The sequence below is a fragment of the Stomoxys calcitrans genome, chromosome 1, assembly GCF_963082655.1.
Source record: "Stomoxys calcitrans chromosome 1, idStoCalc2.1, whole genome shotgun sequence".
Lineage (NCBI taxonomy): Eukaryota > Metazoa > Arthropoda > Insecta > Diptera > Muscidae > Stomoxys > Stomoxys calcitrans.
Window position 1 is genome coordinate 14,268,980 of NC_081552.1, and position 15,861 is coordinate 14,284,840.

The 15,861-nt window shown below is 38.2% G+C and overlaps 1 protein-coding gene across 1 annotated transcript; it reads left to right on the forward strand.

Moving 5' to 3' along the window:
- Positions 1-227: 227 nt before the first annotated feature.
- On the forward strand, positions 228-14,817 carry LOC106087996 (probable cytochrome P450 12c1, mitochondrial). Its single transcript, XM_059360883.1, has 4 exons — positions 228-412; positions 13,065-13,444; positions 13,509-13,620; positions 13,677-14,817. The coding sequence occupies exons 1-4, from the start codon at positions 326-328 to the stop codon at positions 14,685-14,687; spliced, it is 1,590 nt and encodes a 529-aa protein (XP_059216866.1). The 5' UTR covers positions 228-325; the 3' UTR covers positions 14,688-14,817.
- Positions 14,818-15,861: the final 1,044 nt, after the last annotated feature.

The window sequence follows — 15,861 nt, forward strand, 5'->3', positions numbered from 1 at the left end:
TTCGAATGTTAGTGTGCTTTCGACGGGCAGACGGACGGACATGGCTAGTTCGACTTAAAATGTCATGACGATCAAGAATATATATACATATGGGGTCTTAGACGCATATTTCGAGGTGTTTCAAACAGAATGACGAAATTAGTATACTCTCATCCTATAGTGGAGGGTATAAAATACTAGAGTGCAGAATGATTAGTAGTTTTCATTCAGTTTATTTTAATCTTCATAGCAAGCACAACTCATCGCCGGCAGTTCGTTTTTTTTTTGTAATTTCAAAAAGAGTTCTTATCTCATAACAAAGAGAAACCTCACATCTTACAGCGGAATGTTTTTAAAAGTCTTTGCAAGACATGGACGCAAGGACATTAGGCAAAATATAAAGATCCTTAGAGCTTATTCAACGGCCATTAAGGTAATGAGGAGGAAATTCCATAGCATGTATCCTCTACAAATTAAATTTTGGAAAATTGATGCATAAAAATTGATACAATCGTTGGAATACTGCAGTAGTAAGATGGTTCGGTAATGGTTTGCGCTGTTCTGATGGACGACATTTAAATGTTTAGTCTAAGTGAGGGCGACACCAGCTGAAGCACATATCATATTGCTTTTAATACTCTCGGCATCTTTTGATAAAGCATCTGCTTTCTCAACATAATCTTCTTTTAGCGAGACACACTTTTTCCTGCGATTTTCAACAGATTCGATACCCCGTTTTTAGTAAGAACTGTGTAGCTCCTCAAAATAGCCATCAACGTAACTTCCACCTCTTCATTACTGGAAAATCAAACTTTTTCCATTGAACCACTTTTTTTTTAAATTTGGAAACAAAAAATAATCCTTGGCTTCTTCATCCGGCGAATAAAAGTACGTTTACATTGGCCACTAAATCCGGTTTATGGCCTTTTCGAGATTTAAGTGCTAAATCCTGTGTTTTTATTTACAGGTTTTACCATACCATAAAAATAAATCCCACATATTGCCGGATTCATTTTTAAGTCCCAAAGAAACCCGATTTCATGGCTGAATAATCGTTAAAAGTACCAAAATATGCAACTGTTTTCAAGAATTGCGTATGGTTGAGCGTGATATGCACATTCATGTATACATATGTATGCTTGTGTATGTCACTTAAATCCCCAAAAACGTAGTGTAAACGGACAGGTTTTGGATTTAGTTAAATCTAGGTCATAAAAATTTCAATGTAAACGTGTTGTAGGGTGTGAGCTTAAGCAATTTGCAATTCAATTGGACCTTTGCTATCGCAATGGTGGATTTATGAACGGTGCTGATTCTGTTGTATTGAGAGCAAATGCGTCTTCCATCTTTGTCATATCTTTCGTATCATAAAACATTCCGTCAATATTAATGTATAGCATTTTTTGAAATGCCTCTGACCTCAGCTAGATCAAGAACTTTCAATCGACGGTCATCCAATACCATTTTGTGGATTTTTATACCCTACACCAGCACTGTGGTACAGGGTATTAAAGATTTGAAGGAGAAGAGCTAGACCCATTGATAAGTATACCGATTGACTCTGAATCTTTTTATACCCTCCACCATAAGATGGGGGGTATACTAATTTCGTCATTCTGTTTGTAACTACTCGAAATATTCGTCTGAGACCCTATAAAGTATATATATTCTTGATCGTCGTGAAATTTTATGTCGATCTAGCCATGTCCGTCCGTCTGTCCGTCCGTCCGTCCGTCCGTCCGTCCGTCCGTCCGTCTGTCTGTCGAAAGCACGCTAACTTTCGAAGGAGTAAAGCTAGGCGCTTGAAATTTTGCACAAATACTTCTTATTACTGTAGGTCGGTTGGTATTGTAAATGGACCATATCGGTCCATGTTTTGATATAGCTGCCATATAAACCGATCTTGGGTCTTGACTTCTTGAGCCTCTAGAGTGCGCAATTCTTATCCGATTGGAATGAAATTTTGCACGACGTGTTTTGTTATTATATCCAACAACTGTGCCAAGTATGGTTTAAATCGGTCCATAAACTGATATAGCTGCCATATAAACCGATCTTGGGTCTTGACTTCTTGAGCCTCTAGAGTGCGCAATTCCTATCCGATTGGGATGAAATTTTGCATGACGTGTTTTGCTATAATATCCAACAACTGTGCCAAGCATGGTTTAAATCGGTCCATAACCTGATATAGCTGCCATATAAACCGATCTTGGGTCTTGACTTCTTGAGCCTCTAGAGTGCGCAATTCTTATCCGATTGAAATGAAATTTTGCACGACGTGTTTTGTTATTATATCCAACAACTGTGCCAAGCATGGTTTAAATCGGTCCATAACCTGATATAGCTGCCATATAAACCGATCTTGGGTCTTGACTTCTTGAGCCTCTAGAGTGCGCAATTCTTATCCGATTGAAATGAAATTTTGCACGACGTGTTTTGTTATTATATCCAACAACTGTGCCAAGCATGGTTTAAATCGGTCCATAACCTGATATAGCTGCCATATAAACCGATCTTAGGTCTTAACTTCTTGAGCCTCTAGAGGGCACAATTCTTATCCGATTTGAATGAATTTTTGCACGAAGTATTTCGTTATGATACCCAATAACTGTGCCAAGTATGGTTGAAATCGGTCCATAACCTGATATAGCTGTCATATAAACAGATCTGGGGATTTGACTTCTTGAGCTTCTAGAGGGCGCAATTCCTATCCAATTTGGCTGAAATTTTGCATGACGTATTTTATTTTTACTTTCAACAACTGTGCTAAGAATAATTCAAATCGGTTCATAACCTGAAATAGTTGCCATATAAACCGATCTGGGATCTTGACTTCTTGACCCCTAGAGGTCGCAATTATTATCCGATATGCCTGAAATTTTGTACGATGGATCCTCTCATGACCATCAACAAACGTGTTTATTATGGTCTGCATCGGTCTATAGCCCGATACAGATCCCATATAAATCGTTCTCTCTATTTTACTTCGTGAGCCCAAATGGGCGCAATTCTTATACGAATTGGCTGAAATTTTACACAGGTCTCCAACATATAATTTAATTGTGGTCCGAACCGGACCATATCTTGATATCGTTTTAATAGCAGAGCAACTCTTTTCTTATATCCTTTTTTGCCTAAGAAGAGATGCCGGGAAAACAACTCGACAAATGCAATCCATGGTGGAGGGTATATAAGATTCGGCCCGGCCGAACTTAGCACGCTTTTACTTGTTCTGATTCGATTTAGCCATGTCCGTCTGTGAGTCCATGTATTCTTGTAATCAAAGTGCAGGTCGTATTTGTTGTCCAATCATCACGAAATTGTGCACATGTCACTTTTTTGGCCCTAGAACGAACGCAATTGATTTTTATAAAAATCCGTTCAGATTTAGATATAGCTCCCTTATATATGTATCGCCCGATTTGCACTTAAATGGCCGAAGTAACTACAATTTTCAACCGTTCTGCACAAAATTTGGCATGGATTATTTTGTTGCCGATTTTAACATATCTGCAAATTTTTTATCAAAATCGGTTCAGATTTAGATATAGCTCCCATATGTATGTATTGCCTGATTTGCACTTACACGGATTGTTTTGTTACCGATCTTAACATATCTGCTAGATTTCATAAAAATCGGTTCAAATTTGAATGTAGCACCCGTACACATTTATCGCCGGATTTGCACTTATATGGCCGTAGTAAAAACAATTCTCAAACGATCTGTTTTGAAGTCGGTTCAGATTTAGATAAAGCTCTCATATACATATATACTTATATATTGGCCGAATTCAGAATTGTAGGGTAAGTGTAGGGTATTATATAGTCGAGTCCGCCCGACTTTTGCCTTTCCTTACTGGTTCTTTTAACGTTTCTGGCACGGACACCTCAACAGGTCGACCACTACGGTGTACGTCATGACAGCTCGTACGGCCCCGTGTCAATTCAGGCCCTCAATATTTCATTATTTTAAACGAAGGTCCAGACTCGCCCAAAGTAGAATCTAGCTCGGTTTGTATATTAGTTGGCTGCAACGGCTGGTGAGGAAAGCAAATCAGACAGTAAAGGAGGAACTATTAGTTTGTGATGCGAACTCCCACCACATTTCGTGCGATAATACCAAGATTAATAAGTGGGCCAAACCCTGGCAGAATTCTTGAATACTAACGACCTATTAACACCTCATATTGGTAATACCGCTAACTTTGTTAATAGGATTAGGGAGGAGGTATCAGATGTGGCATTATGTTCGGAAAATAAAATCGATGAGGCTCAGGATTGGAGGGTCTCCATGGAGCACTCCTTCTCTGATTATCGCTACATGGGGTTTAGAATAGCACGGCTAGCACCGAATCCGATAAGCTTCCGTAATCAGTTGAAAACAAACTGGACAAAATTCGGAAGACTACTCAGAAGAAGCATTGGACAAGATACTTTAGATTGTTCAAGCATACAAGACATTGACAACAACGTCCACAGGACTACGGCTGCACTAGTGGTTGTTGTAGTTGCCCACTTCGCGAAAGAAAATTAGCCAAAAATATTAGAAACGTGCTAAGTTCGGCCGGGTACCCACAACCATGTATTCCGCTAAAAATTTACCTTTATTACATGAGTTTGTATTTGAATTATGTTGTTCTTAAGATGTCAAATCGGGATATCGGTACTTAGGGGAGCCTATATTACCATGCTGACCGATTCGGATAAAACTTGGTACTGATGTTGTAAGTCTGATGGAGTTTGGGCCAAATTTTAGCAAAATCAGGCGAAAATTGTCAAAGGCTGTTCAAGTCAAATGCAGAGATCGGTTAATATGGGGGCTACATCTGTTTAAAGATCGATTCGGTACTTGGCATAAAGGTTGCAAGTTATAACTCAAGTCTTTGTTGTAAATTTCAACCAAATCGGATGAAAATTGAGACTTCTAAGGGCTCAAGAAATCAAATCCGGGGATCAGTTTAAATGGGGGCTACATCCAAATCTAAACATATATAGCCCATTTGCAATCCCCAATCGACCCACATCAATAAGAAGCATCTTGTAAAATTTCAAGCGGCAATTTTTACGCGTTCGACCACTATCATGGCATGATCCACCCAGAATTGTGCAGATCAATATTTCGATGCGTTAGAAACGGAATGACACGATTAATATACACCCATCCTATCGTGGTGGGTATAAAAACCCTGGTGACCGGGGAAACTCGCAACATTGGGAAAGAAGACCGCAGACTTTACAACAGACCACGTAGTTAAACAGCGAAAGTTTATTGGGATGTGTATGACACACGAAATATTATGGTGATTGGTTAACGATAACCAGCGCCGCCATGGTTAGTGGAAACAAGTAAAAGCGTACTAAGTTCGGTCGGGCCGAATCTTATATACCCTCCACCATGGATGGCATTTGTCGAGTTCTTTTCCCGGCATCTCTTCTTAGGCAAAAAAAGATATAAGAAAAGATTTGCTCTGCTGTTAGTCCGGTTTGGACCACAATTAAATTATATGTTGGAGACCTGTGTAAAATGTCAGCCAATTGGAATAAGAATTGCACCCTTTATATGGGAGCTGTATCGCGCTATAGACCGATTCAGACCATAATAAACACGTATGTTGATGGTCAAGAGAGGATCCGTCGTACAATACAATTTCAGGCAAATCGGATAATAATTGCGACCTCTAGAGGCTCAAGAAGTCAAGAACCCAGATCGGTTTATATGGCAGCTATATCAGGTTATGAACCGATTTAAACCTAACTTAGCACAGTTGTTGAAAGTAAAAATAAAATACGTCATGCAAAATTTCAGCCAAATCGGATAAGAATTGCGCCCTCTAGAAGCTCAAGAAGTCAAGACCCCAGATCTGTTTATATGACAGCTATATCAGGTTATGAACCGATTTGAATCATACTTGTCACAGTTGTTGGATATCATAACAAAATACTTCGTGCAAAAAATCATTCAAATCGGATAAGAATTGCGCACTCTAGAGACTCAAGAAGTCAAGACCCATGATCGGTTTATATGGCAGCTATATCAGGTTATGGACCGATTTGAACCATACTAGGCACAGTTCTTGGATATCATAACAAAACACGTTGTGCAAAAATTCATTCAAATCTGATAAGAATTGCGCACTCTAGAGGCTCAAGAAGTCAAGACCCAAGATCGGTTTATATGACAGCTATTTCAGGTTATGGACCGATTCGAACCATACTTGGCACAGTTCTTGGATATCATAACAAAACACGTTGTGCAAAATTTCATTCCAATTGGATAATAATTGCCCACTCTAGAGGCTCAAGAAGTCAAGACCCAAGATCGGCCTATTATGGCCGATATGGCCTATTTACAATACCAACCGACATACACTAATAAAAAATATTTGTGCAAAATTTCAGGCGGCTAGCTTTATTCCTTCGGAAGTTAGCGTGCTTTCGACAGACAGACGGACGGACAGGCGGACGGACATGGCTAGATCGACATAAAATGTCGCGACGATCAAGAATATGTATACTTTATGGGGTCTCAGACGAATATTTCGAGTAGTTACAAACAGAGTGACGAAATTAGTATACCCCCCATCCTATGGTGGAGGGTATTAAAAGTTTGCCATTTTTGAACTGATAAATATGTAGTCACGAAATTTTAGATGGATATAGCTGAGGTGTTAAACAGTTGACGTGCAAAATTTCTGAAGGCCCGGGCACATTAGGGGGCCTTCAAAATTGGTCATCTCGGCCCTACAAAATTTTGTTCCGGCTACCTAAAGCGCTGGAAAGCGATTGAGAAACCCTACAAAAAACATTGTTTGATGTGCGGGAAATCTTTTAAAGTGTTCAAAAAATTCGCGGAGGCATAAGGGACCACCCTTATTTTTTTACTTGTGAAACATTTCTCAACCGATTCATAAATGCGCTCGAACAAAATTATGTAGAACCGAGGTGACCAACTTTAAAGGCCACCAATGGACCCCAGACCTTCTAGGGACTTGATTTTTCACATCAACTGCTTAACACCTCAGCTTTAATCATCTATAATTTCGTGATGGTATCTTTATTCGTTCAAAAGTGGCAGACTTGATTTGATTTCTTTCGTTGCAGAAGTCATATATTTTGAACCGAATAAGCTAAATGAATTATTTTAACGGCATCATTATTCACCATAAGTGTTCAGCCTATGAATTGAATGTTTCAAAATGGTGTTACGTTTTTTATGTGCTAAGTTATTGCACATCAAAGTGAAAATTTGTTCAAAAATGGTACCTAAGCGGGGCAAAAAATTTCTTTTTTCAATATTCAATTTTTTTTCCTTTTTTAGAGCTTCAATATTTTAAAACTTTCTACCAAAACATAAAAAAATTAATAAAATTTTTCGATTTTCTGTAAAATTCTCATCATACTTCGTAATTTAGTTTTTTTTCGGAAATTTTAAGTTGTGAAGCGTATAACTTTTAGTAGGAAGGGACAATCTTTATCGATATTTTTTATTATTCGGAGAATTTTTTACCCTTCCAATGGTCTTATTAGATTTGCAATTGGTAAATAAATAGTGCCACCATTCTAAAAATACCGACTATACATTGACTGAAATCTTCAAAGAAAAAATATTGTGTAACTCCAATATCTCATAAACCGTTATAGATGTTCCAAACATGTAGGCATGTTGCCTGACCATAATGCAATCCTGCAGGCGGAGTTCCGGGAGATCACGGAATGCGTGATGTGGTGTGCTGCGTCATGTGTGAACATCTTTACGGACAGTAAATTGGCCATCAGCCCAATAACAACTAGGACGGTAAGGTCACGAACAGTCTTAGAGTTTAAGAAGGAGATTAACACCTTCTCTGAGGTTGGCGCGATCTGCAGATGACCATACTGGAGATAGGGGGATGAAAGAGCAGAAGATTTGGCAGTGAATATCAGACGGCTGCCGTCAATAAACTTGGTTAACCCGAATCCTTTCGGGTCGACGCAGTCCAAGTTAAAGGGTCTTGAGCAGACGAGGCTATTAGTGAAACTAAGTACGAAGGAAGTCAGTATAGCTTTCGATATCACAACGGGACACATAGGACTACGAGTTCATTTATGCAAAATCGCTGCGGCTAGTAATAGCGTGTGTATGGCATGTAGGGAAGATGATGAGACGTTGGGGCATTTCCTTACAATCTGCAATTTTTGTCCAATTTGGATGACATTTTGCATGTGTTTTGTTATCCCGATTTGACTTCTTGAGCCCTAACAAGCCGCAATTTTTTTCCGATTTGGCTGAAATTTTGCAGGCGGTATTCTGTTACGACTTCCAATAACTGTGCCAAATACCTCCCAATCAGAAGCTTAAATTTTTGCTGGTTTGACAGAAGTTTGGTATGCAGAATAAAATTGTGCCCTTCAACAAAATTAATTTTTAGCAGAATCTATGGTGCAGAGTTCCCAAGATTCGGCCCAGCCGAACTGTTACAGGTTTAACATAACCTGCGGGTAATACATTATCATGTCCTGTCGTTTTTAATGAGGCAAGAGTCAACCTCAAGGTTTTTGCCTCTGACACAATTATCTCGGAAATTCCAAACAGAAGCATTTCCCTTCTGGCACCAAGTTGTCCCAGGAAATGTGTACCAATGAGTAGTTCTAGTATTGTCATTCTAAACATTGTTCATACATTCTCCGACTTCTGTATGTATATTGTATTGTATATATATATATATATATATATATATATATATATATATATATATATATATATATATAGACTACGAATATGACATAACAAATTTGGTCCAAGTAATTGGGGGTCGCCCCACCCTCAAATGGGAATATAATCCGATCCTAGCCACAAATTAAAGGTATTGGGTAGCAGATTACAAATATTACATTTAACTTTGTGTCCAAGAATCTAGGTGGTGCTTTACCTCCTAAAGTCGCCTCCAATAGTTTGTATGACCCATCAAAACAATGGGGATCAAGTGATAAATATTTTAAAGTGGAGTGCGTCATTCAAATTTGTGCTCAAGTGGCAGATGGAGTGAGGCGCCTCCCACTAAACTGCTGTATATACCAATTATGACAATATGGGGTTAAATTCAAAGTATAAGGTTGTGGACAGCGAATATGATATCTTTATTCTACTCATATATCTAGCGGACCACCTCACCCCAATACAGTTGATCAATTATAATGACCTAACAGGACACTGCCGTCATACCCCCAAAGTTATGACATTCAGTGTGATACGAGCAGTTGCAAACCTTAACATCAAGGTGGCCTCCATTTTTAACTCATCGACAAGGAGCCTTCTTTTCCTAGACAAGTCCAAACAAAGTGCTCTTAGGCAACACTTCCAAGTTCACAAGTTTTACATGGCTTAATTACTAAGAACTGTCGACACCGCACCTAATATAAAGACCAGCAAATTAGCTCTCCACCACTGAGAATCGTTTAATATGGCAATTTGATTTGATTTAAAAAAGACTAAATTATGACTATTCAACAGGTAGCCATATAGTCGCGCTCCAAGCGCGTAGCAGCATAGACTCTTAACAATATGTTCAAAAAAGCTCTAACAGATGGGAGGAATGTCAAATTATCAGTCGTTTATATGTGATTGCGCAAGGATCCGGGCGACATGGAACGGAGAACTTTTAAGTTATTTTGGGTATTCAAGTCTAAACCTTTCCCATATCGATGGCAGCACCAACACTTAAATAAGCGCCATCTATTCTGTTTGCAAATGAATCCACTAAATGGAGACGCCACCACGAACAGAGAGAGGGCAGAGTGGTAAAAAATTGATCATGCAGCATTTATCTTTGTTATGGCAACCTATAGGTCCGTAAAATAGAGAAAAATAAGGTATAGAAATTTCGTTGTGGTTGTTTGCTATATTTTTTAAATTTCCCTCCCTAAGACGGGCCTTAACAATAAGTGTTTCAGTTGGTTTAAGTGGCTATCTTTGTTATAGACAAAAATTTATTGAGTAGAGTGCGAATATCCAAGTTTGTGTTAAACTGTTAGAGGGGAAGGCTCAACGAACGTACACAGAATCAGAGCTATTGGAGAGTAGGTTACGTTACAGAGGTGACATTTTTCTACATATTGAAAGCGAAAGCTCAGTGGAGCTGGTTAGATTTAAAATTTAGCTCAAAAATAAGAAGCCTTCTTTTTATAGTCGAGCCCAAGTGGCGTGCCGATAAGCACACATTTTTTTCGTTTTGTCACTCGATTCGTACGCCAAGTAATTGAAAAAAGCTGATTTTATCAAGAGAAAATAGCTGTTTTCAATGACTTGGCGAACGAATCGAGTGACAAGAAGTAAAAGCGTGAAGAGTTCGGCCGGGTAGAACCTTACATACCCTCTACCATGGATCTCATTTGTAATGTTTTGCCCGATATCTCTTTATAGGTAAACAAAGGATAATGGATAAAAATTGCAAAGCTATTGGAGCTATTTCAGATTATCGACCGATTCGGGCCATGCTTGATTTGGCTGTTGGAGACTATAATAGATGTCATTGTGCAAAATGTCAGCCAAAATTGGATAAGAATTGAGCCCTATAGTGGCTAAAGAATTAAAACCGGGAGATCGGTTCATATGGGAGCTATATCAGGTTATGGACCCATTCATACCATATTTGGCACGTATGTGGAAGTTTATAGGAGAAGTCGTTAAAATAATGTTGAGCCAAATCACATAAGAAATGCGCCCTCTAGAGGCTCAAAGAGTCAAATTATGAGATCGGTTTATATGGGAGCTATATCAAGTTTTAAACCGGTTTGAACCATACTTAGCACAGATGTTGGAAGTCATAACAAAATATCTTATACAAAATTTGAGACAAATCGGATAAGAATTGCGGCGTTTAAAGGCTCAAGAGGTCAAGATCTCAAATCGGTTTATATGGCAGCTATATTAAAACATAGACCAATATGACCCATTTAAAATCCCAACTGACCTACACTAATATGAAGTATTTGTGCAAAATTTCAAGCGTCTAGCCCTATCCCTTCGAGAGTTATCGTGCTTTCGACAAATGGACGGACCGACATGGCTAAGTCGACTTAGCATGTCAAAACGATCAAAAATATACATATATACTTTGTTGGGTCTCAAATGAATATTTCGATGCTTTACAAACGGAATGACGAAATTAGATTATGATGGAGTGTACAAAAAAACAAATTTAGTGGTCTAGGCCGTAAGTTTTTGTACTGAAGTCTTGAATGGATAATGATTATTGTCGCAACTATTATTGAAGGAATATCTAGTACTCAAAATTGTTTCTGATATTTTTGGCATGGGTAAGCCGAAGATGCTTACTCATGCGCAACGGTGATATCAGATAGGCCGCCAAAGTGGAAATTCGATTGAATTTAAAAATAGGCAAAATGATGACAATGCGATGGGAATCAACAGCGAGCATCACCAACAACAAATTCAGCGCCATCTATTGGGAGATAGAAATTATTGGAATAGCCAAGCAAACCCGAACAAAGAAAAAGAGAGTGAGAGGTACATCAGAATGTGTTCAAAGTTGATCGTATGCTCTTCACTACTGTTTTGACAAGTTGTCTGTCTATCGAATAAATAAAATATAGGAACTAACATTTGACTGTTTTCGGTATTATTTTTTTAACCTTCCTGCCTAAACATGTACGTATCATTGTGAATGCAAAAAAGCGTGATTGAAAAGAAAGTTATAATTCTCATTGTGTAAAAGGAAGCGTAGCGAAGCGGGCCGGGTTCAGCTAATCTTATATATAAAATTTAATTTGTGTTTGTTGGTATGTTTGTTTGTTTGTTTGATCCGTATAGACTCGAAAACGGCTGAAACGATTACCTTGAATTTTTCAATTTTTTGATATCGGGAGGGCGAAATTCATATTCGAAATTCATAATTAAAGTTGGGTCCAAGTACCTGGGGGCCGCCCCAGTCCCAAAACCCCTTATAATAGGTTTATTTGATGATCATCATTGGGACACAAATGAAAGGTATCGGGAGTAGATTACGAATATGACCGCCCCAAATGGGTACATTAGCCAATCACGGATATATGGAACTCGGTTTGTTTGCTCCGTATAGACTGAAAAACGGCAAAACCAGTTTTCTCGAAATTTTCCCTTATTGTGTAGATTGGTCTGGAAGAAACATAGGCTATATGATTTTCCCCCTCCCCTTTATGCCAAAAACACAACCCAAAATCAAAAGCGGACCTATCGAGACAATATAGGTATTGGAAAGTAGAATACGAATATGGTATTAAAATTTGAGTCTAAGAACCCATCGGGCCGCCCCAACCCCAAAGAGCCCCAAACACACATATTAGACGTTAATTTCAATATGGGGCGCAAATTAAAGGTATTCGGGAGTAGATTTCGAATCTGGCATACAAATTCAAAACGAAGTATTAGGGGACAGCCAACCCTCAAATACTCCATTAGACCTATTATGACTATATGATACTTGGCTGAACCGATTTTCTTAAATTTTTCATAAAAATTCATTTTCCAAAAACGCCACCCATCTCCGAAAGTGGTCCGATAGGGACAATAAGGGTATCAAATGAAAGGTATTGGAGACCAGAAAACGAATATGGTATGAAAAGTACCCAGCGGGCCCCCAACTCCAACACTCCTCTAAGCAGATATATTCGAAGTTCATGTCAATAAGGGACTCAAATGAAAAGTGTAAGGCAATAGATTACAAAAATGACATAAAACATTAGGTCCAAATAATGGGAGGTCGACCATCCACAAATGCCCTCAAATGGGCATATAAGCCGATCATGGCTTTATAGGACTCAAATGAAAAGTATTAGAGTGCAGATTGCAAATATGATATTAAAATTTTCGTTAAAGTCTAGGTGTCGCTTTTCCTCCTAAAGATACGTCAAACGGGTTATTTGACCCATTATACCAATATGGGACTCAAATGAAAGGTATTTGAGAGTTGAAAACGAATTTGATATCCAATTTTTGGAGCCAAGTGAAACTTAAACTTGATTTTTTTCCCGACTTGGCTGAAAATTTTAAATTTTCTTGCTTCGTATTGGAAAGTATTTTTCTTCAAATGTAAACCTTTTTCCAATAGTCTTCGTACCCAGCTTTGGTGGACAATTCCTATGTCAGCTTTCTGCAACAAGAATGGCATCAGGCAAAACGCTTCACAGATATACCGGGACCAACAAAACTTCAAATGATTCGGGGTTTTATGAGGGGAGGAGATTTTCATGGCAAATCTTTTGAAAAGGTATTAAGGTTATGTCGTCAGCGTTATGGTGATATTTATCTTCTACCAGGAATGTTTGGTCAACATGCAAATTTGATATCATTCGATTTGGATGATCATAAGAAGGTTTTTCGCACAGAAGGACAATATCCCATAAGACCGGGCAATGAATTAATGTTTGAGTATCGTCTGAGCCGCAAGGATGATCTTTATGATGACGACAATTTGGGAGTAGCAGGAAAGTAAGTAGAGCTTAAAAGCCACCACAACCGTTGTAATGAAACAAACATGAAATTGAAACTCTAGTGGTCCACAATGGAGCAGATTTCGCCATGCCGTAAATCCAATACTAATGCAACCTAGAAATGCTCGCCTTTATATAGAGCCAACACAAAAGAACAATGAGGATTTCATAAGAAGGAAAGTATAAAAAATATTAAAAGCAGATGATATATAAATCAATGTTTCCATTCCAGAATTCGTTTTATCCGCAATCCTGACTCCTTAGAAGTTCCCCATGATTTCCTTCAAGAAATTAAACGACTGGCCTTTGAATCTGTGGCTATCATAGCTTTGGACAAGGAGTTAGGTTTAGTGCGCCATGAGGATTCATTACCTGAGGCCCAAGAACTTTTTCATAATATGCATAGTTTCACCACAGCCTTTTACGATTTGGGCATCAAGCCTTCGATTTATAGATATATAAAAACGCCCACCTTTAAACGTTTTGAAAACTCCATGGAATTTATCACCAACATATGTCGTAAATATGTCGACGAAACTTTACAACGCATTGAGCAAAGAGGCGAAAAAAGTGGGGAGCGTAGTGTTTTGGAAAAATTGGTGAAAATTGATCGTAAAATTGCCACAATTATGGCTGTTGATATTTTGTTATTTGGTGTTGAGCCCACTTCATCGATTATGTCGGGAGTATTGCTGTGTGTGGCCACCAATCCGGAAAAACAGCAAAAGCTTCGCAAAGAGATATTAACGACAGTGGGCAAAACGTCAGCATTTACCATTGAAAATATGAATAATTTACCCTATTTAAGGGCCTGCATAAAGGAAGCTATACGCATTTATCCTTTGGTATTTGGTAATATTCGAGCCACAGGTATGGATTTGTGTTTAAGTGGATACCAGATACCCAAAGGCACCAAGATATTTCTAACTTCAAGTTTGCTTTTACAAGAGGATAAATATTTTCCCAACCCTAAAGAATTCTTACCTGAACGTTGGCTACGTTCTCATACTTCCGATACTACTGACAACGCTACAAATCCCTTTGTATATTTGCCTTTTGGCTTTGGTCCCCGTTCCTGTGTGGGCAAACGAATTGTCGAACTGCAGTTGGAGATAACTTTGGCACATCTTGTAAGAAATTTCGAAATGGAATATAATTATTCAACCGAAAATGCTTTTGAGAATTACTTTGTTAATACTTGTGTAATACCTTTGAAATTTAAATTTAAAGATTTATTTTAACTGATGCTCTATTAAACGTTAACTTCTAAAAATAAAAATTTTATTTTAAGATTTGATGAAATATATGCCAAATACAATTTGGCAATTAAATGTGAATTAAAAAGGGAATAAAACAATTTTTTTTAATTTTTATTTTTTGTTTAACTTCAATAGGACGATAATTCTGAAGTAAAAATTCGTATTTATAACAACATGTAAAAAGGCATCAAAATCGGCCGGGTGAAACTTTGCATAGCGACCACCGGTGAGAACTGCCTTGTTTATGCACCCAAAGCAGCAATATCGAAATATGGTCCGATTTAAACCAAATTTGGCACGGACATTGAGTGGCCTAATAAATACTAGTCACAGTTCAATTTTAGTTTAATATTGGTCTTTTTGGCAGCTATATCCAAATATAGACAGATCTGAACCAAATAAACCGATCTGAACCATATACGATATGGATGTCGAAAAGCCTAACATAAGTCACTTTGTCAAATTTCAGTGAAATCGGATTATAAATGCGCCTTTCATGGGGCCTAGACTTTAAATTGAGATATCGGTCTATATGACAGCTTTATCCAAATCTGGACCGATTTGGGCCAAGTTGCAGAAAAATGTCGAAAAGTCTAACACAACTCACTGTCCCAAATTTCTCCGACATCGGACAATAAATGCGTTTTTTATGGACCCCAAGTCCTCAAATCGAGCTATCGGTCTATATGGCAGCTATATCTGAATCTGAACCGATCTGGGCCAAATTAAAGAAGGACGTCGAGTGGTCTAACACAACTCACTGTCTCAAATTTCAGCAATATCGGATAATAAATGTTGCTTTTATGGGGCCAAGACCATAAATCGGCAGATCGGTCTATATGGGGGCTACATCAAGATATTTTCCGAACTTTACTGCCTATGGACAAAAGAAGAAGTTTCAGCTCAATATCTCTATTTTTAATGAATGTAGCATGATTTTAACATACAGACGAACGGACCGACATGGCTAGATCGTCTTAGATTTTTACGACGATCAAGAATATTTATAATTTTTAGGGTCGTAAATGGATATGTCGATGTGTTCCAAACGGAGCAGAATAACCTCATCCTTCAGTGTAGGTATAATAAATGCATTTTTTTGTGTGTCAAATATTTCTTTTCAATTCAGGAAGCAATAAAACGACAACGTCAGGTG

Bases quoted from the DNA above. Each gene is read 5' to 3' on its own strand.
- LOC106087996 (XM_059360883.1), top strand. From the start codon at position 326: ATGTTTTTAAAAGTCTTTGCAAGACATGGACGCAAGGACATTAGGCAA. The intron at 413-13,064 runs GTAATGAGGAGG...TTTTTCCAATAG, and splicing joins CTTATTCAACGGCCATTAAG to TCTTCGTACCCAGCTTTGGT. The intron at 13,445-13,508 runs GTAAGTAGAGCT...TTGAAACTCTAG, and splicing joins AATTTGGGAGTAGCAGGAAA to TGGTCCACAATGGAGCAGAT.